Source organism: Petaurus breviceps, unplaced genomic scaffold (genome assembly GCF_028583685.1).
Source record: "Petaurus breviceps papuanus isolate PSGF00001 unplaced genomic scaffold, PetGlider_PUasm1.0 90638, whole genome shotgun sequence".
NCBI classification, from domain to species: Eukaryota; Metazoa; Chordata; class Mammalia; order Diprotodontia; family Petauridae; genus Petaurus; species Petaurus breviceps.
The window spans coordinates 9,408,640-9,430,519 of record NW_027187295.1 but is presented as its reverse complement, the minus strand read 5'-3'; the positions used below and the strand labels follow the sequence as shown (position 1 = coordinate 9,430,519).

Here is a 21,880-nt window from a genome sequence, read left to right as displayed (position 1 = left end):
TGTCCTCTTATTTGGTTTTATGTCCTCTTTACCATTTTTCATTCCAGCTGGTACAATCCGTCCTTATAACCTGACCAATGTATAATGTGAAAGTATTTACAGATCCTATACTTGACTATAAGCCACCATGGGGGGGAGGGGAGGAATGGGGACAAAATGTGAAATTCAAGGAATTGTGGAATTGAATCCTGTAAACTAAAAGGAAACAAACAAATTAATAAAGAAAAAAAAAGAAAAAAGAAAATTATGACTTGTTGAGGACAAAAGTCACTTAGGTACTAAGAGACATTCCCTATCACTCAATTAGTGAAAAATATTTCCTTTCCTAAGGTTATGCCCTTAAAAATTAAGAGAAAGAAAGAACATTCAAGCCAGATTTCTCATTCCCACTAGAATGTGAGAACTTCCATGAGGATAGCTTAGAACTGGCATCTTCTGCTGGTCAATTTAGCCTGGAGCCAAACCATTTAAATAAGTAGGTATCCACTTGTAATGGTAATGGTAATTTGAAGATCTTTTCTGCCCCTTAATAGGTCTAAAGGAATTTGAAGATCTTTCCTGACTCTCAATAGGCTGAATGAAATAACATGGAGCCTGTGGTAGGAGGAGTTTACTGAATGGGTGGAGCACGAAGGGTGGAGCTCAAAGAGTAGAACAAAACCAAGAGGAAGCTGAGAGTTAGAGCAGTTAGGGCAGAGGAAGAAGGCAAGCAGAGAGGTACTATTGTGAGTTTTTGTTTGTGGGAAGGTTTTGGGATAGTATTGTTTCTTGCAGTGATAAGGTGCATTAACTTCTTTGTTGCCACAATGGAATTGGTTTTCTGGTGTTGGGATTTAGCTTTCTGGTTTCTGAATAAATGTTTTACTTCTGTCTTCTATATGGAGAGTGTTATATTTTGCAATTCAGAATTATGCTGGCATATTCATAGTTGCTGTCGGTGCTGTGAATATTGTGTTGGTGCTACATTTGGAAATAAGGATGAGACTGCAAGGTATCAGTTCTCTATTTGAAGGCAGAAGGACTTTAGAGGAAGAAACAAATATCCCAGGATGGGATGATTTACCTTATTCCTCCCTAGCAAGGGAATGGGCTAAAAGTACCGGACACTGCGAAAACTTGGAACTAAGGTTACAGAAGGGAGAACCTAGAGATTTAGAAAGATGTTTGCAAGGAATACCAATAAAACCAGGGAAATAACTGGCAGGTGTGTGTAGACATCAAGAATGGGTGAAACAAAATCAAAATAATGAAAAAAATAGAGGAAAATGTAAAATGACTCACTAGAAAAACACCCAACCTGAAAAATGGATCTAGGAAAGATAATTGAAGAATTATTGGTCTACCTGAAAGCCACGATCAGAAAAAGAGCCTGGACAGCATCTTTCAAGAAATTATCAAGGAAAACTGCCCTGAGGTCCTAGTACCAGACTGTAATCATCAAAAGAATCCACCAATCACCTTGTAAAAGAGATCTCAAATGAAAACTCCAAGGAATATTGTAGTCAAATTCCAGAATTATCAGGCCAAGGAGAAAATATTACAAGCAGCCAGCAATTGCCAATTAAAATATTGCGGAACCACAGACAGTATAATACAGGACTTTGTAGGTTCTACATTAAAAATTGGAGGGCATGGAATATGTTCTGTAAGGCAAAGGAGTTTGGATTACAACCAAGGATCAACTACCCAGCAAAACTGAGCATAATATTTCTAGGTAGAAGATGGGCATTCAATGAAAACAGGGGACTTCCAAGCTTTCCTGATGAAAATACCAGAGCTCAACAAAAAATATGATTTTCAAATATAAGACTCAAGAGAAGCATAAAGAGTTAAAGAGGCTAGGTGGCGCAGTGAATAGAGCACTAGCCCTGGAGTCAGCAGGACCCAAGTTCAAATCTGGCTTCAGACACTTACTAGCCATGTGATCTTGGCCAAGTCACTTAACCCCAACTGCCCTACTTTCTGAATCAGCAAGCACCCCAGCGTCCCCAGGGTGGCTGCCAATACAGGTTCTTGGATCTGCTTTGATAAAGGAAAGCAACTCAAAATGGGTTAACAAGCTTACTTTAATCAGTCGAACATATATCGTTTACCTAGTTCAGGGGAAAAAGGTCAGCACCCCAAACTTCAGAGTATACAGACAGAATTATCAAGACAGAAACAGATCAAGTAGACAGCTTTACAAACTGTCCAACCATTACATCCATACCAAATCATCTGGGTTTTTCAAAGGGGGGGGGGGGGGGGGCGGGGCTCTCAACAACTGGCTTCCCAGAGTTTCATCTGATCAAATCACAGGACACTTCTCAAAGTGAGCCCCAAAACAAAGCTACACATCAGGGCTTATATAGCCTTCTCCTGGCTCAGAGAATGTAACAACCTTATTGACTCATTGGCCAATCAAGAAGTATCTACTGAAAAAACAAGCCTCCCACCCCAGGCTCCAGGTGTACTTTAGCCTAGGGGCAGGGAAGATCTTAATTTTACATTCCCATTACACCTTCCCCCCTCCAAAAAAGGAAAAAAAAAAGTGTTGAAAAGGAAAGAAAAAAAAATAAACTATGTTATTCAATAAGGGTAAATTGTTTACAATCCCTACATGGGAAGATGATACTTGTAACACTTGAGAACTATATCTATATTATAACATTTAGAAAGGGTATACACAGACAGAGGATATGGATATAAGTTGACTTGGATGTGAAGATAAAAAATCTAATTAAAGGTAAAATGGGATGGTACTAGGAGAAGAAGAAAGGAGGAGACAGAAAAGGGTAAATTATATCACATGAAGAGGCACAAACACCTATTACAGTAGAGGGAAAGAAGTGAGGGAAATGAGCATTGTTTGAACCTCATTCTCATTAGATTTGGTTCAAGGTAGGAATAATATAGTTTGGAATAGAAATCTAACTTACCCTATAGAAAGTAGGAGGGGATAGATGAAAGAAAAGACAGTGAATGGATAGAAGGAAAGGGAAGAAGTAGTAGGAGAAAAAGGAAAGAAGAAGGAAGGAGCTGATAGAAGGGAGTACAAATTGAGGGAGGAGGGGGTCAGAAGCAAAACACTAGAGAGGAGGGAAAGGGAGAAAGGAAAGAGAAAAGCATAAACAGAGGGGAAAAGGGGATAGAAAGATACAGTTAATAATCATAACTGTGAATGTGAATGGGATGAACTGTCCAAAAAAATAGAAGCAGATAGCAAAGTGGATTAAAAACCATAATGCTAGAATATGCTGTTTATAAGAAACACATTTGAAACAGAGAGATACAGAGTAAAGGTGAAAGGCTAGACCAGAATATATTATGCTTCAGCAAAAGTAAAAAAAGGAGGGGTAGCAACCCTTATCTCAGAAAAAGCAAAAACAAAAACAGATCTAATTAAAAGAGAGATAAGAAAGTAAACTACATCCTGACAAAAGGTACCAAAAATAATTAAGTAATATCATTACTAAAATACATATGTGCCAAGTGGTATAGCATCCAAATCATAAGAGAAGTTAAGGGAGTTACATGAAGAAACAGCAAAACTATACTAACATGGAATCTCAAACACCTTCCCCCCTTCAAACTAGATAAATCTAACAACAATATAAACAAGAAAGAAGTTTAAGGAGATGAACAGAATTTTAGAAAAGTCAGATATGGTAAACTTCTGAAGAAAATTGAATGGGGATAGTAAGGAACATACCTTTTTCTCAGCAGTATGTGACACCTACACAAAAACTGACCATATATTAGGACATAAAAACCTTATAATCCAATGCAGAAATATTAAATGCATCATTTCAGATCACGATAAAAATTGCATGCAATAAGGGACCATGGAAAGACAGACTAAAGATTAATTGGAAACTAAATAATCTAATCCTAAAGAATGAGTGGGTCAAACAAAAAATCACAGAAACAATCAATAACTTTATCCAAGAGAATAACAATGAGACAATATACCAAAAATTATGGGATACAGGGAAAGAAGTTCTTAAGGGAAATTTCATATCTCCAAATGCTTACATGAACAAAACACAGAAAGGAGATTAATGAATTGGGCATGCAGTTAAAAAAATTGGAAAAAGAACAAATTAAAAATCTACAATTAAATACCAAAGAAGAAATTCTGAAAACCATAGGAGAGATTAATAAAACTGAATTTAAGAAAACTACTGAACTAATAAATAAAACTAAGAGCTGGTTTTATGAAAAATAAAACAAAATAGATAAATCTTTGGTTAATTTTATTTTTAAAAAGAAGAAAACCAAATTACCAGTATCAAAAATGAAAAGAGTGAATTCACCACCAATGAAGAAGAAATTAAAACAATAATTAGGAGCTATTTTGCCCAACTGTATACCAATAAATCTGACAATCTTACTGAAATGGATGAATATTTACAAAAATATAAATTGCCCACATTAACAGAAGAGGAAATAAAATACTTAACCCCATTTCAAAAAAAACAAACTGCATAGCTGAGTAGAAGCAGGAAAACTTCGTGTGCCCCCCCCAAACCACCTCAAATACCTATAAAAAATGACTCTAAATAAACTTTAGGGCTACAGAACCCACAAAGCAACAGAAAGAAACAAATCTCCCTCTGAACACAGCCGGGCAGGGGGACGGAAAGGGTTCATTGCAGCACACTGGGAGCAAAGCTCAGCCCCATATGAGCCTGCAGTTTTAGCCTCAAGGTGGCCACAACCAGCCACAACTGGAGGGACTTCAGAAGAGTAAATCACCAGCAGCTGTGGCAGTTTCCAGAATTATCAAACCATAAATGCCAAAGACAAAGTGAGAGGTCAGTGTGGACTTTGGGAACAGGAGGTCTGGGAGTGGTGTCCAGCCTCTGCTCCTGGAGGGAGAAGTAGATGAGGCATGGCAGCCGCCGTGGCGTGGCTGCTTCAGAGCTCCTGGCCTGCAGATTGTACGGGAACTAAGGAACCAGTCTGAGAGGTAATTGCTCTTGCTTTAACCTGCTTGGATCTGGATTGCTGTCTAGGGTGGAGGTCCTGGGGTGTGTGACCAGGTGCCAGAACTGGTGGAGGTGTCACAGAGGGCAGCCAGCTAATAGCTCCAGCAGCTGAGAAAACCCAAGTGATTTGGGATGAAGCTCTCCTCTCTGGAAGCAGAATTCTAATGTGGTAAAAAGCTCAAAGGTCAAGTAATTGTGTAGCAAAATGAGTAAGCAAAGGAAGCAAAGCAATCAAACTTTAGATTCTTATTTTGGGGACAAAAAGGATGAAAGCATGGAACAGGAGGAAGGCAACAAACCCAGAACTCCTGTATCAAAATCTTTTAAGAAAAATATGAACTGGTTACAGGCCATAGAGAAGCTTAAGAAGGATTTTGAAAACCAAATAAGAGAAGTGGAGGAAAAATTAGAAAGAGAAATGAGAATGATGTAAGAAAATCATGAAAAGAGAGTCAACAACTTGACTGAAGGGGGTGGCTAGGTAGCACAGTGAATAATGCACCAGCCTTGGAGTCAGGAGGACCTGAGTTCAAATCTGGCCTCAGACACTCAACACAAAAACTAGCCATGTGACCTTAGGGCAAGTCACTTAACCCTAAATGCCCCCCCCCCAAAAAAAAACAACTTGACTGAAGAAAATAACACCTTAAAAAATAGACTAACTCAAAGGGCAAAACAAGCTCAAAAAGCCAATAAGGAGAAGAATGCCTTAAAAAGCTGAATTTCCCAGATGGAAAAAGAATCTCAAAAGCTCACTTGGGAGAATCATTCCTTCAGAATTAGACTGGAGCAAATAGAAGCTAGTGACTTTATGAGAAATCAAGATATTATTAAACAGATTCAAACAAATAAAAAAAATAGAAGGCAATGTGAAATATCTCATTGGAAAAACCACTGACCTGTAAAATAGATCTAGGAGAGTTAATTTAAAAATTATTGGACTACCTGAAAGCTGTGATCAAAAAAAGGACCTAGAAATCATCCTTCAAGAAATTCTCAAGGAAAACTGCCCTGATATTTTAGAACCAGAGGGCAAAATAGAAATTGAAAGAATTCATTGATCACCTCTTGAAAAAGATCCCCAAAAGAAAAGTCCTAGGAATATCATAGCCAAATTCCAGAGTTCCCAGGTCAAGGAGAAAATATTACAAGCAGTCAGGAAGGAACAAAATTACTATTGTGGAAATACAATCAGGATAACACAGGATCAGGCCGCTTCTACACTTAGGGATCGAAGGGCTTGGAATAGGATATTCCAGAGGGCAAAGGGGTTGGGATTAAAACCAAGAATCAGCAAAACTGAGTATAATGTTTCAGGAGAAAATATGGTCATTCAACAAAACAGAGGACTTTCAAGCATTCTTGATGAAAAAACCAGAGCTGAATAGAAAATATGACATTCAGATACAAGAAACAAGAGAAACATGAGAAGGTAAACAGGGAAAAGAAATCATAAGGAAGTTATCAAAGTTGAACTATTTATATGCCTACATGGAAAAACTATAATTGTAACTTATAAAACTTTTCTCAGTATGAGTTTAGTTGAAGGGAATATAAATGTATATATACATAGATATGTCTACATAGGAGGGTATATGGGCATATGAATACATATGTGAGTGTGTGTATATATGTGTACAGGTATACATAGATATGGAATTCAAAGTTTTAAAATCAAATGTTTAAAAAAATATTATTATTATTATTTTACATGTAACTGGGAAATAAGATATACAGGCACTCGAGTATAGAGATCCATGTTGCCCTACTGGAAAGTTGGAGGGGGAATGGAGGAGTATATAGGAGAAAGCAGATTGGGGGAAGGGGCATACAGTGGGATTACTGTTTTGGGGTGGTGGGTAGGGGAAAGATGGGGACAAAATCTGTAACTCAAAATCTTGTGGAAATTAATGATGCAAACTAAAAATAAACATACAATTTAATTAAAAAAAAAAAAAGAAAAAAACAAACTGAACAAGCCATCAATGAACTCCCTCAGAAAAAAATCTCCCGAGCTAGACGGATTCAGAAGTGAATTCTATCAAACATTTAAAGAATAATCAATTCAAATACTAAATAACTCTGCAGAAAAAGGCAAAGAAGAAGTCCTATCAAATTCTTTTTATGATTTAAATATGGTGCTAATACCTAAACTAGGAAGAGAAAGAGAAAGAAATTTATAGACCAATTTCCCTAATGAATATAGATGCAAAATTTTTAAATAAAATATTAGCAAAGACATTACAGCAACTTATCACGAAGATAATACACTATGATCAGGTAGGATTTATACCAGGAATGCAGGGTTGTTTCAATATTAGGAAAACTATCATCATAATTGACCATATCAACAAAAAAAACTAACAGAAATTATAATTTTATCTCAATAGAGGCAGAAAAAGTTTTCAAGCAAATACATTATCCATTCCTACTAAAAACACTAGAGAGTATAGGAATAAATGGAGTCTTCCTTAAAATGATAAGTAGCATCTATGTAAAACCATTAGCAAGCATTATATGTAATGCAGATAAGATAAAAGCCTTTCCAATAATATTAGGAGTGAAACAAGGATGTCCATTATCACCACTGTTATTCAATATTGTACTAGAATTGTTAGCTCTAGCAATAAGAAAAAGAAATTGAAGTAATTAGAATAGGCAAAGAAAAAACAAAACAAAGCTATCACTCTTTGCAGATGACATGACATACTTAAAGAATCCTAGAGAATCAAGTAAAAAAATACCTGAAATAATAAACAACTTTAGCATAGTTGCAGTATATAAAATAAACTCACATAAATCATATAGGCATTTCTATATATTATTTACAACGTCCAACAGCAAAAGACAGAGAAATGCTATTTAAAGATACTGTAGAAATTATGAAATATTTGGGAGTCTACTTGCCAAGACAAACCCAGGAACTACATGAACACAATTATAAAACATTTTTCACACAAATAAAATCAGAGCTAAATAATTGGAAAAATATCAGTCGCTCATGGGTAGGCCGAGTTAATATAATAAAAGTGACGATTCTACCTTAATTAATTTATTCAGTGTCATACCAATCAAACTACAACAAAATTATTTTACAGAGATAGAAAAAAAATAATAAAATTCATCTAGAAGAACAAAAAGTGCAGAATATCAAGGGAATTAATGAAAAGAAATGCAATGGAAGTGCCAGATCTTAAATTCTAAAGCAGTAATCATCAAAACTACTTGATTCTGACTAAGAAATAGAGTGGTGGATCAGTGTAATAGGTTAGGTACACAAGACACAGTAATCAATGACTATAGTAATCTATAAACCCAAAGACTCCAGCTTCTGGGATAAGAACTTACTATTTAACAAAAACTGCTGAGAAAACTAGAAAACAGTATGGTATACACTGTATGCCAAGGTAAAGTCAAAATGGATACATGATTTTAATATGAAAGCTGAAACTAAAAGCAAAGGAGAGCAAAGAATAGTTTACCTGTCAGATTTATGGATAAGGGAAGAATTTATGACCAGACAAGAGATAAAGAACATTATGAAATGCAAAATGGGTAATTTTGATTACATTAAATTGAAAAGTTTTTACACAAAGTCAATGAAACCAAGATTAGAAGGGAAACATAATGCTGGGAAACAATTTTTACAACCAGTGTCTTTGATAAAGGCCTGATTTCTAAAATGTATAGACAACTGAATCAAATTTATAAGACCACAAATGATTCCCCAATTGATAAATGGTCAAAGGATATGAACAGGCAGTTTTCAGATGAAGAAACTGAAACTATCTATATTCATATGAAAAAAATGCTCTAAATCACTGTTAATGAGAGAAATGCAAGTAAAACCAATCTGGAGGTACCACATCATACCTATCAGATTGACTAACATGACGAAACAGGAAAATGATAAATGTTGGAGAAGATGTGAGAAAATTGGAATACTAAAGCATTTTTGGTGGAGTTGTGAATGAACTCAACCATTCTGGAGAGCAATTTGAAACTATGCCCAAACAGCTATAAAACTGTGTGTACCCTTTGACCCAGCAACACTACTTCGTGGTCTGTATCCCATAAGAAATGATGAGCAGGCAGACTCCCAAAAAACCTGGAAAGACTTACATGAACTGATATTGAGTGAAGTGAGCAGAATCAGGAGAACACTGTACACAGTAAAAGCAACACTGTGCAATGAATAGCTCTGATAGACTTAGCTCTTCTCAGTAATGCAAAGTAGAACAAAAAAAGATTGTATGAAACCAATTATCTAAAATTTGCCTTGCTTTTTAAAAGTATATACAAATGTACATACAAAATCTATATGTTGGTATACAAACACAAAGTACATATAAAGTACAAAAGCACAACAAATTTAACATGTTAACTTTCAAAGCTGTCTTCCCTGTCTATTTCTTTCTGAATTTCCTTTTGTCTTCTGTACAAATTCTTTTATATATTTCAATGACTCTCTTTTTTGGAGGTAACACTAACATAACAATAAGCCCCCTTCTTCACCTCCTTCGTTCAACTGCAAAAAATGAAAACCAAAATCCTTACAACACATAAATATATTGAACCCACCCAATGACTATGTCTGAAAATGTGTCTTTTTTTGAACCCTGAATCTGTCGCCCCTCCAGGTGCTAAGAGCTTGCATCATTATTAGATCTCTAGAATTGTGGTTGGACACTACACTGATCAGAGTTCTTCAAATTTTCAAAATTATTTTTCCTTATGATGTTCTTATATAAAATGTTCTTCTGGTTTGGGAGCAGAGAATATTAAGAGGGTCATCAACAACATCAAATGATGCAGAAAGGATGATGAAAACTAAAAAAAAAAGGCCACACACTGGATTTGGCAATTAAGAGGTCATTTGTGAGCAAGGGGTTAAGGAGTACATAGGGAGTAAGGAAAACAAGTTAGAGATTATAGACCATTCTTTCTAGTTTTACAATGACTGAAAAGTGAAAAAATTAGAAAACAGTTTGAAAGGTCTGGAAATTTCTTCAGAAGAGTGGAGATCTAATTATGTTTGTAGACAGAGGAGGAGAGAGAGAAAGAGAAGAGGGAAGAAGGGAGAGAAAGAACAACAGAAACCATGAGGCAGAGAGTGAGAAGAGAAAATGGTAAAGGAAACAAGGTATTACAGAAGATTTGAGGAGATAGAATTGAATGCAAAAGTGAAAAAATTAGACATGACAAGAAAGTAGGATATTTCATCCTTGGAAAGCTGAAGGATACATTCAACATACAAAATAATTAAGTTCTTCAAATCTGGCTAAAAAACAAATTTTATACATTAAATCCTACCTTCCATTGATTTTCATTATAAAATTGGCAACACATTTCCTCTGTAAAAAAAATGTCCTAAACATTTAATAAAATATTCTTCTGCCTTATGGAAGAGGTGAGGTTCTCAGGGGCTATATCACAAGATTGGAAGCTCAGTCAGGATATACTAAATCAGAAAATATTTGAATACAGGATTAGTATATACAAGTGTATGTGTGTGTGTGTGTATACACACCCCCACACCCACAAATACACTACAAAGAGGTCAAAGTCATAAACAAAGGGTTCATATACACCAAAACATTGAACAGCCAGAGAATCTACTATTAAGCCATCTGTCCCAAGGAGGCCAAAGAAAGAAAGAGAACATTCACAGCAACATTTTTTATGGTAGAAAAAAATTCAAAGAAAACAAAATGAATAAATATAAACTGGAAAATGGCTAAACAAACTGTGCTATATGTATAGAAGGGGATTTTATGGCATACTTGCCATAAAAAGGGATGACTATAAGAGATTTTTAGAAACACAAGAAGATTTATATAAACTTATATAGACTGAAAAAAGTCGAAGCACACTAAGATAATATACATAATGATTATAATAATGTAAATAACACAAAAAAGCCTGCTGAACTTAGATATATTCTTTATTATAAAGGAGAATGCTGGACTGTGAGAGAAGGCAAGTAGTAGTAAATGACTAATATATAAAAAATAAAAACAAACTTTTTTTAACAGGGAAGAACAAAGGTACTGAGAATCAGTTTTCAGACCATTTACAAGAATTGATAGAATAGATGATACTCTTAATGTATATATTCATCCAATGTTCTAATTGCTACAGTACTGGAGAGACTGAACACACTGACACTGATGCTAAAAATGAAACCAGTGGTGATACTCATGACTGGAAATGAAGGTGGACTGGCCATTTATTGAGAATGAGAGACAATAAATGGAAAGCATAAGTGCTATGTTGAGAATGTCCGATATCCAGAGGGAGGCCTCTGGACTATGAGGTAGATCTTAATGGAAGATTTACAGATGGACTTGAAAAAAACAGAACTAGATAGGAAAGACTTGAGGGCTTTGATTCTGCTGAAAAGTGAGATACCCACACCTATGTAAAGCATCTAATTAGTGATATCTCAAAATACTTAAATTAAAATACATAAAATTAAGAGCAAAATACAACCAAACAACAAAACAACCAGCCTATGACTACAGACTATCTTTATAGAAGTTTGACAGTGAAAAGCAAGAGACAGGAGGATGACTTGAATAGCAGAATAAATGTCATTTTTTTAAAAATGTAAAAGGAAACAATTGATGAAATAAGGTCTCTGAAGAAAACCTGATCCTATTCCATTACAAGCAAAGGGGAGTATCCTTAACAATGAAAGTTACTTCATTATAGTTATGTTTTGTAAATAGAATAATATTAAACAACTGATATGTGTATGGTACTTTGCAGTTGCAAACTGCTTTATATATCATATTTCATCTGAACCTCACCATAAATGGGAATAATACCAGGTTTACTATCTACCTGCTTATATTTGGCATTATGATTTTTTAATTGACATTTCAACACCTTCTGTTTGGTATGAAAGGTAAAGGTGGTATAAAAATAATTAAAGAACACTTTAAATACCGTCATCCTTTAGTTACCTGAGATTCTTCGGAGTGCTGCTGAAAGGCTGCCATATTGTTCATCATGGTAGTTCCCAGAACTGCCATCAAAGCTGCTTTGTGGTCTGAAACTCTGCTTTTCTGCCAAATAATTACCTGAAATAAAATGGCAGTCAGATCTTATAATACTGAATTTAGATTTAGAAAGTTCAAAATACCTGTAACAATAAATGTATCACATTATATGTATACATATTTATATAAGTTCTTATATTACTTACTTAAATTCTTATATTAAAATTCCATCCTTTGAATATCACCTGGAAGCTATAGTAATTCAGCTCAGATCATCCTTAAGGACTGACTCCAAGTAAAGTACTAATATTTTACTGACAAACAGGAAATACACTGTAGCATTTCTATAAACAACCTGATATGAAAATTAGGAACTACTGGCAGAGGCCTGGAAGACAATGGGGACCAGTGCATAGGCCAAGACAAGGCCTGATCAATGTGGCGGCAAGTTGGCCTACCAACCACAAGGGCCATTGGCAGGCCTATCACTGCAGAGCTGGGACTGGACAGAGCAGGGTAAGAGTCAAATGCAGGGCCCCTGGCAATCGCAGCAGCTACTCCTGGGACTACCAGCCCACAACCTGGAAATTTAAAAAGCCCCTATCTGGACTTCAGGGACCAGGATGGCAAAGTGAACCTGGGCTGCTCCAATCCTCCCCGACTCTGAAAACATAGTAATTATTGCCCCCAAAGCAAAACTTTAAACAGTAAAGGCTTGGGAGCTCTAGAGGAAGGGCGTGGCTAGGGCCCTGCCTCAAAATGGGTAAAAAGCAGACTACAAAGACAAAGACTCTGGAGTCCTACTATAGTGCTTGGGAGGAACCAAATTCCGAGGGAGACAGTATTGACTCCACACCCACAGCTGAAGCATCAACAGGGAACTAACTGGTCTCAAGCACAGAAAGCACTCCTAGATGAGCTCAAAAAGAACTTTGACAACCAAATTAGAGAGACAGAAGATAAAATGAATAATTCTTTTAAAATCAAAATTGCAATATTAGAAAAACATTACAATGAAGAGAACACCTCCTTAAAAAGAAAAATGTGTGATATGGAAAAGGAGCTTCAAAAACTGAGGAAAATAATTCGCTAAAAACTAGAATCAACCAAATTGAAGCAAATAACTCTATGAGGAACCAAGAATCAGTCAAACAAAACATCAAGAATGAAAAATTAGAAAAAGAGGTAAAATATCTCAATAGAAAAATAACTGATATCTGGGCAAACACTAGACATGTTTCTGTTTTCTTACAGTGCCTTCTGCAGGAGGGCTTTCATGCTCCCATTATCTGTTAGTGACTTCTCTAAAGTTAGCCCGTATCACTTCTATATGTGTCTTTTATACACTCATTTAGGTATATGTCTCCCTCACTGGAATGAAATGTCCTGAAAGCAGGCCCTGGTTTTACATTTTCTTTGTATTCATCATGCTTAGCTTAGCATACTTTCTGACACATAGTAAGTCATATAAATATTTGTTGACTGTTTTTGACTTGAAGTATATGCCCAATAATGTACTGCTGGGTCAAAAAGTATGTACAATTTAGTCAAAACTATTCAATTCCAAATCATTTTCCAGAATAGTTGGACCACTTCATAGCTCCATCAATAGTATTACCAGTCTTACCATAGATCTTTTGACATTTCTTCCCATTGCCAAATTTCATAAAATAAGGTGAAATCTCCATTGTTTCAATTTTCATTCCTCTTAAAGTAGTATAATGGATAGAGCTGACCTGAGAGTCAGAAAGATCCTGGGTTCAAATGCAGCTTCTGACATATACTGGCCGTGTGACATTCATTAGGTACATCACTTAAACTCTAAAGGTTCTATGCAACTCTCACAAACTTTAAAGTTACTGAGAAAGCACGAATATGCCATTTGTTTTACATCTACCAGATTGAACCTGGTCTCTCTTCCACTGCCACCCCAAAATGCCCCCCCATTACACTGGCTAATCTAAACTCCTTGGATTTTATTTTTATTATTATTTTCTATTTCTTTCTTGAATTTTGTTGTTGGTAGATTTAACTAGTTCCGAGAAGGGAAAGTTAAGGTCCCCCACTAGTATAATTTTACTGTCTATTTCTCCCTGCAGCTCACTTAACTTCTTTAAAAATCCAGATGCTATACCATCTGGTGTATATATATTTAATATTGATATTACTTCATTGTCTATGGTACCTTTGGTAAGATGTAGTTTCCTTCCTTGTCTTTTAAAATTAGACCTATTTCTGTTTTTGCTTTGTCTGGGTTTTGCTACCCCTTCCTTTTTAACTTCAACTGAAGCATAAGAGATTCTGCTCTAGCCTTCTACCTTTACTCTGTGTCTCTGCTTCTAATGTGTTTCTTGTAAACATTATAGGATTTTGACTTTTTAATCCACGATTCCATTTTCCCATTCCCATTCAGTTAAGATTACTGTGTATTTCCCTCCATCCTATTTTCCTGTTTATACTTTCCTCTCCTTTCACCCTGTCCCTCCTCACCAGTGTTTTGTTTCTGAACACTGTCTCCCCCAATCTACTGTCTCCTCTATCAGTTCCTTCCCCCTTCTCTCATCTACTTTCCCTCCTACTTCTCTATAGGGTAAAATAAATTTCTATACCCAAATGAATGTGTGCTATTCCCTTCCTGAGTCAATTCTGATGAAAGTAAGATGCAAGCAATGCCCACATCTCTCCCATCTTTCCCTCTACTGTAGTAAGTCTTTCACTTCTCTTCATGTGAGATAATTTACTCTGTTGTACTTCCTCCTTAGCTCTTCTCTCAGTGTATGTCACCCTTTAATTATTTTTAATCATTAATAAATGATTATTATTAATCATTCCATCAAAGTCAACTTATATCTGTGCCCTCTATCTTTGTATACTCCTTCCAACTGCTCTAATAGTGATAAAATTCTTCAGTTTAAACTATCATTTTCCTTTCTAGGAATGTAAATAATTTAACCTTATTGAATCTTTTATGTTTTCTCCTTCCTGGTTTACCTTTTTATACTTCTCCTTGAGTTGTATTTGAAAATTAAATTTCCAGTTCAGCTCTGGTCTTTATCAGGAATGTGTGAAATTCCTCTATTTCATTCAATATCAATTTTTCCTCCTGAAGGATTATATCCAGTTCCTCTGGGTAGATGATTCTTGGTTATAATCCTAGCTGCTTTGCCCTCCAGAATATCATATTTTAAGCCCTCCATTTCTTTGACATAGAAGCTGCTAACATGTTGACTGTGGCTTTATTTTTGAATTGTTTCTTTCCAGCTGCTTGGAGTATTTTCTCCTTAACCTGGGAGTTATGGAATTTGGCTATAATATTCCTGGGAGTTTTCATTTTGGGATCTCTTTCAAGAGGTATTCAGTAGATTCTTTCAATTTATATTATATTCTCTGGTTCTAGAATATCAGAACAGTTTTCCTTTAAAATTTCTTGAAAGATGATGTCCAGGTACCCCTCCCTTTTTTTTTTTTTTTTTATTCTGGCTTTCAGGTAATCAATAAATTCTTAAATTATCTCTTCAAGATCTATTTTCCAGGTTAGCTGTTTCTCCAATGAGATATTCACATTTTCTTCCATTTTTTTAAATTTTTTGATTGTTTCTTGATGTCTTAGGGCATCATTGGGTTTCACTTGTCTAATTCTAATTTGAAATATTTTCTTCAGTGAGCTTTTGTACCTCTTTTCCCATTTGGTCAATTCTACTTTTTACAACGTTTGAACTGTTTTCTTCAGTGAATTTTTATTTTTATTTTATTTTTTAAGCAATCAGGGTTAAGTAACTTGCTCAAGGTTACACGGCCAGTTATTTCTGGGTGTGGTGCTGAGTATCTGAGCCCGGATTTGATCCAGGTCATCCCAACACTGGAGCCGGTGCTCTTACTCGCTGAGCCACCTGGCCGCTCCTAAGCAATTGGGGTTAAGTAACTTGCTCAAGGTTACACGGCCTGGTGTTTCTGGGTGGGTGCTAAGTGTCTGAGCCCGGGATTCGATCTCCAGGTCTTCTCAACACTGGAGCTGGTGCTCTTACTTGCTGTGCTACCTGGCTGCCCCTTCAGTGAAATTTTATACATCTTTTTTTATTTTTTGTGCTTCCTTTACCAAGCAGTATTCTTTTTTCATGATTGTCATGCATCATTCTGATTTCTTTTCTCAATTTTTCTTCTATCTCTCTTATTTGATTTTTAAAATCTTTTTTGGGCTCTTCTAGGAGTTCTTTTATGGGGGACTAAGAACAAATCTCATTTTTCTTTGAGGCTTTGCATGTAGCCAGTTTTACATTGTTTGTGTTTTCATCTTTTGTCACCAGAGTAACTTTCTATGGTTAGACTGTTTTTTGTTGTTTGATCACTTTTCCATTCTATTTCTTTTAATTTTATGTTAAAGTTGGACTGTGCTCCTAAGGTAGAGGGGATATTATCTTGAGATTCTTATACCAGGGCAGAGAGCCTCATTGCTGGTCTGGTACACTGGAGTTCACTGATGGCCTGCTTTGCTAGGGGTTAGGGCCTCACCCCTGACCTACTCTGGGGTTTCCCCAAATGCATGTACTGGGACCTGGGGACTCCCCGCTAGATTACTGAGGGTGTGGTCTGTTGCTGGCTTGCCCAGATGCCAACTGCATTGGACTGCATTTCCCTTTGACCTGAGACAGACTTTCCTGCTGATCTTCTACGTTGTTATGGGCTGGAAACCTGTTTCACCCAGTCCTTTTGTTGGCTCTGCTCCTCTTCCAACTTCCATTTTCTACTCTATCAGCAATATCCCAATTTTCTGTCTTGACTCTCTTCCTTGGAATATGATATTCCGAAGATCAAAGGAGCTGGGATTAAAACCAAGAATCACCTACCCAGCAAAACTCAGTATCATGTTTCAGGGGAAAATATGGTCATTCAGTGGAATAGAGGACTTTCAAGCATTGTTGATGAAAAAACCAGAGTTGGACAGAAAATTTAACATTCAGATACAAGAAGCAAGAAAAGCATGAGAAGGTAAATAGGGAAAAGAAATCATAAGGAACTTATCAAAGTTGAACTATTTACATTCCTACATGGAAAAATGATAATTGTAACTGATGAAACATTTCTCAATATGAAAATAGTTGAAGGGAATAGAAATATATATATATATATATATATGTCTATATAGATGGGTATATGGGCATATGAATACATATGTGAATGTGTGTATGTGTGTGTGTGTGTGTGTGTGTGTGTGTGTGTGTGTGTACAGGTATACATAGAGGGCACAGGACCAATTTAATAGGTTAAGGATGATACTTAAAAGGTGAAATTAAGAAGTGAGAGAGGAATATAATGAGAGGAGATGGGGAGAGACAGAATGGGGTAAACTATCTCATATAGAAGAGGCAAGGGAAAATGGTTACAATGGAGGGGAAGAACAGGAAGTCAAAAGGGAATGGGTCAACCTTATTCTCATTGAATTTGTCTCAGGGAGGGAATGACATACACACTAAATAGGGTCTTTCACCCTACAGGAGAGTAGGAGGGAAGGGGATCAGAGGGGAGATGATGGAAGGGAGGGCAGGATGGGGGGGAGGGAATTTGGAAGCAAGCACCCACTTTTGTAAAGAGACAGGATCAAAGTAGAGAATAGAACAAGTGGTAGGTGGGATAGGAGGGAGGGAAATATAGTCAGTCTTTTACAATATATCTACTACGGTAATGTTTTGCATTAGCTACACATGTACAACCTATATTGAATTGCTTATCTTCCCAGTAAGGGTGGGTGAAAAGGGAGGAAGGGAATGAACTGGAATTCAAAGTTTTAAAATCAAATTTTTAAAATAATATACGCATATGTATATACATACATATACTATTATTAATACTATTTTTCATGTAATTGGGAAATAAGATATACAGGCACTGGGGCATTGAGATTCACCATGCCCTACTAGAAAAGTCGAAGGGGTTATGGGAGAAGATATGGGGGAGAGCAGACTGGAGGAGAGGATATCCTGTGGGACTGCTATTTTGGGGTGGTGGGTAGGGGGAAAACAGGGAGAAAATTTGTAACTCAAAATCTGGCAGAAATGAATGATGTAAACCCAAAGTTAATAAAGCATGTGAAAAAAAATATGCCTATATCACCAAAACTACTCATTACTATTCCCCTTGGATTCCTATGCCCTGTTGTAGCACCAATACAATATCCACAGCAACAACAGTGACTATGAATATGCCAGCATAGTTCTCACCTGCAAGATGTAACAGACTCACCATATAGAAGACAAAAGCAAAACGTTTATTCAGATACCAGAAATTCCAAGGCTTGAATCAGTGACTCACTAGGAAATGCTAGTTTTGATAAATGACCTCTCCTTTACCCTCTTTAATCTTGGACTTCTGGTAATAAAATTGACTAAATTTTGCTGTATCATCACATTACATTATTTAACTCTAGTGGGCTAAATTGATGCTTTGTAAAACTTTCTATGAAAATAATTTGTTGCTAAAAAACTAGTTAGGTGCCTTATTTGAACTCCCAAAGAACTTTGTAGTTCACATATGTTACAACATCCTAATTTTTTACTGTACATGTTATCTCCTTTACTAGACTAAAGTCTTTGAGGGAAAGAGATGTATCATTACATTTTTAAATCTCCCATAGCAAATAGCATAGTGTCTGACTCATGGTAGATACTCAAAAAAAGATACAATGAATGAACTAATGAATAAAAAACAACAAAAAGTCTGTTGAAATTCACACTTATATTTGATGAATTTAATTCCAAAGGAAAAAAAATATTTAAAAATTGAAGGAATTTGTGAGAAAGGCTCCAGAATTACTACTTGCTTCTTAAAAGCAATACATATGAATAGTTTAATTAAAATGGAGATTAAGCTAGATACAGCTGAATGACTCAAACTTAAATCAATTTCAAAATTAGACATGGCTTAAAAACACATGTAAATTTGAGAGGCTGTTCAAGTTCACATTCCTCCTCTGCCACGTACTGGCTGTGTAAGTCTAGGTATTTTACCTCTCAGGGCTCTGGGCAACTCTCTAAGACTGTAAGTTGCAGCAAAGATGATCAATCTGTATTGATGGAGCAAGTTTCCTCACCTAGGAGATACCTCTACCAATGAAATCATAGGTTCAAAAAAAGTCATATGCAAATTTAAAAAAAATACAGTAAATACACTCCTGAGGTCTTAATTTGATGTCTTACCAGAAAGTTGAACTGGTCCTGATGAGAAATATATGTTAAACACTTATAAAGCTTAAAGTACTATGCAAATATCAGCTATTATCATCATCATCATTATTAAAAGTTGTTTGGCACTGTGAGTAGGCCTCAGAATAGGAAGACCTGGGTTCAATTCCTACCTCTGACACACAAAAGCTATGTGATACCAGACAAGTCACTTAACTTCTCAATGCCCCAGGCAGTGGTAGAACAGATCAGGTTTTGATCTGCATTAGTAAAAGGAGCTTTCTGAATTTGGGGGTTGGGTAGGAAATTCCTATATCAATGAAATTACAAATCGGATATATATATATATATAGTATGAAAAGAAAGATATTTGGTTAAATAAAGCATAGTGCTACCAAACTAGTATGGCCCTAACATGGCGAATTTTCTTTAACCTCAGAAACCCAAAAGACATATCAAGTAATAGAAGAACGTTGGTCTGTGGAAGGAATATCGTCATTGATTAAATCACATGGTAATGCACTATTTTTATTGTATGGAAAGTGGTTTTGTATATGGAGTATAACATTATAAATTCAAGACAACTCATAGATAAAAAGTTTAATTCTCATATCTACCATTAGTTTTTTCAAAGAGTTTATATGAAATTCATGCTGTGAAAGTCAACATGCTCTCTCCCTTGAAATGTAATTTGTGTTTGGACTATGTATGAATGATCTTGGGATTTCCTCAGAAGGCTCTGTCAATGACTAAATGAAAAGAGAAAAAACCCAGAATCCTTTCAAACAGCAAGTGAAAAGAGAATTCAGGATAGGGAAACTATTCAAATTTAAATTCAACTTAGGGGAATCCTTTTAAAATTCCATCCTTAATACTAATTTATCTTATTTCAAAAGCATCTTCAAAACGTTTCCTTTAGTTCTTCCTAAGAATATTCATAAGGTAGGCTCTTGACCAAAAGTGTTTTTGTATTTCAATCTATCTTGTTTTACTTTGATTTTTCAGCTTAATATCAGAGTCAAGAACTTTTGAGCTACTGAGTTCCAGAGGTTTTTTTTTTCTAAATTTTTAGCAAATTCAAACTCCAAACAGCCAAACTTCTATATGAACCAACTTGGACATTCACATTTGTGAAATTGTTTTTTTGCAAAGAAGTTAATGATACCAGTTTTTATTTCAGAAGAGCTCTTGTTAAAGTTCAGATTTCCAGTAAAGAGATTAAAAGCTATTGATGGTTCAACTTCCAATTTCTGTTTCTTGGCATTAGGGGCAGTTTGTCCACTTCTTTTTTTCCTCTTTCCAGTTGATTGTTAGACACTCTCTTTCAATTATGTAATGTTTTATTTCTTGAAGAAAAAGTTCCCAAATTACTGGGTTGAAATTTCTAGGTAAGAAATTAGTTAAGATGAGGTCTAGTCCTAAAATGTAAGGGTAATCTGGCCAAGATACTCATTATCTGAATGATCACCAAGGCTGATTAGTCCATCTAGATGGACAGAGGTGTCTCTTTCTTCCTTTTGCTTACTCATGCATCTTTTGTGAAGATGTTCAGTTGGTCCAAGAGGACAGACAGCCTTCTTCAACAGGATATTAGGCTTTGGTCAAAGGAATAAGAAACATAGCACTCACCCCATAGAATAAGTATTCTGTATTTTGGTAGCACTATGCTTTATTTAACCAAATATTTTCTTTTGGAAGTCAAAAAGTGTTCTAGCTCAAAAAGAAAAATTACCTCTACAAAAGAAAGGAGTTTTATAGGTTACTTTAGTTGATGTTAGTCAAATTACTTCAGGCCACTGGAAAGGCTATATTTAAAATAATGTTACTACCAGATAAAAATGGTATAAAAGAATCCCAAGACTATTTAACTTAAGTTTTAGGTGAGGCATAATGTACTTGCCACAAGCTTTTTAAACTGTATTATAGTGATTTTTCATGTAATAAAAGAACACCTGGAAAAATAAAAACATTACAAACATAATACTTGTGGCACTAAAGACATTAACCAGTCCTGTATTTTGGTTATTTACTTAATTTTCATGAGATGCCTATCCTTTTAATTAAAACAAGAAATGAAGATACTGTATTGGCAAAAATGTATTATAATGTGCTCAAGTATAGATAATAGCATAAAAATTGCTAGAAATAAAGCAGCTTTGATCATTTTAATTTTCATTTATTTATTTATTTATTTATTGCTTTTTGGAGGGGAGAGGGCAGGGCAATTAGGGTTAAGTGGCCTGCCCAAGGTTACACCGCTAGTAAGTGTTAAGTGTTTGAGGCTGGATTTGAACTCAGATCCTCCTGACTCCAGAGCCAGTGCTCTATTCACTGAACCACCTAGCTGACCCCGCTTTGGTCATTTTTAGATAAATATTGTGACCTACATGTTCTAAAGTGAGTCTACCCTTTCCATAAATAATAAAATAAAATCAGCATTCTTTACCATTTTTCTATAGTAAATATTCATGAGTAGAAAAATCTGATTATTATACTATAATTTAGCCTTTATAGTGTAGTTTAACTAAGCTAATTACAACTAGGATTTCCTCTAATATATACTGCTTCAATGCTGAACTTTGAAATAAAGGAATAAAAAAATCCTCCCAAACAAATTAGTATTTTAAAATTTCTTCAACCAGTTTAATGCTTGTGACACAACTAATATAACCATCACACTGTTTATTTTTGTTTATATTAGTATGATGCCACAGGTACAGATATAAATCTT

The 21,880-nt window shown here is 35.5% G+C and overlaps 1 protein-coding gene across 7 annotated transcripts in view; it reads right to left on the bottom strand.

The window, feature by feature from the left end:
- The window catches only part of PMS1 (PMS1 homolog 1, mismatch repair system component), a 122,998-nt gene that overhangs the window by 35,062 nt on the left and 66,056 nt on the right, over window positions 1-21,880 (bottom strand). For all 7 annotated transcript variants that reach the window (XM_069064550.1, XM_069064554.1, XM_069064552.1 and 4 more), the window contains one exon: window positions 11,939-12,055. In XM_069064550.1, the coding sequence (XP_068920651.1) occupies window positions 11,939-12,055 (117 nt within the window). The remainder of the gene's footprint in view (window positions 1-11,938; window positions 12,056-21,880) is intronic.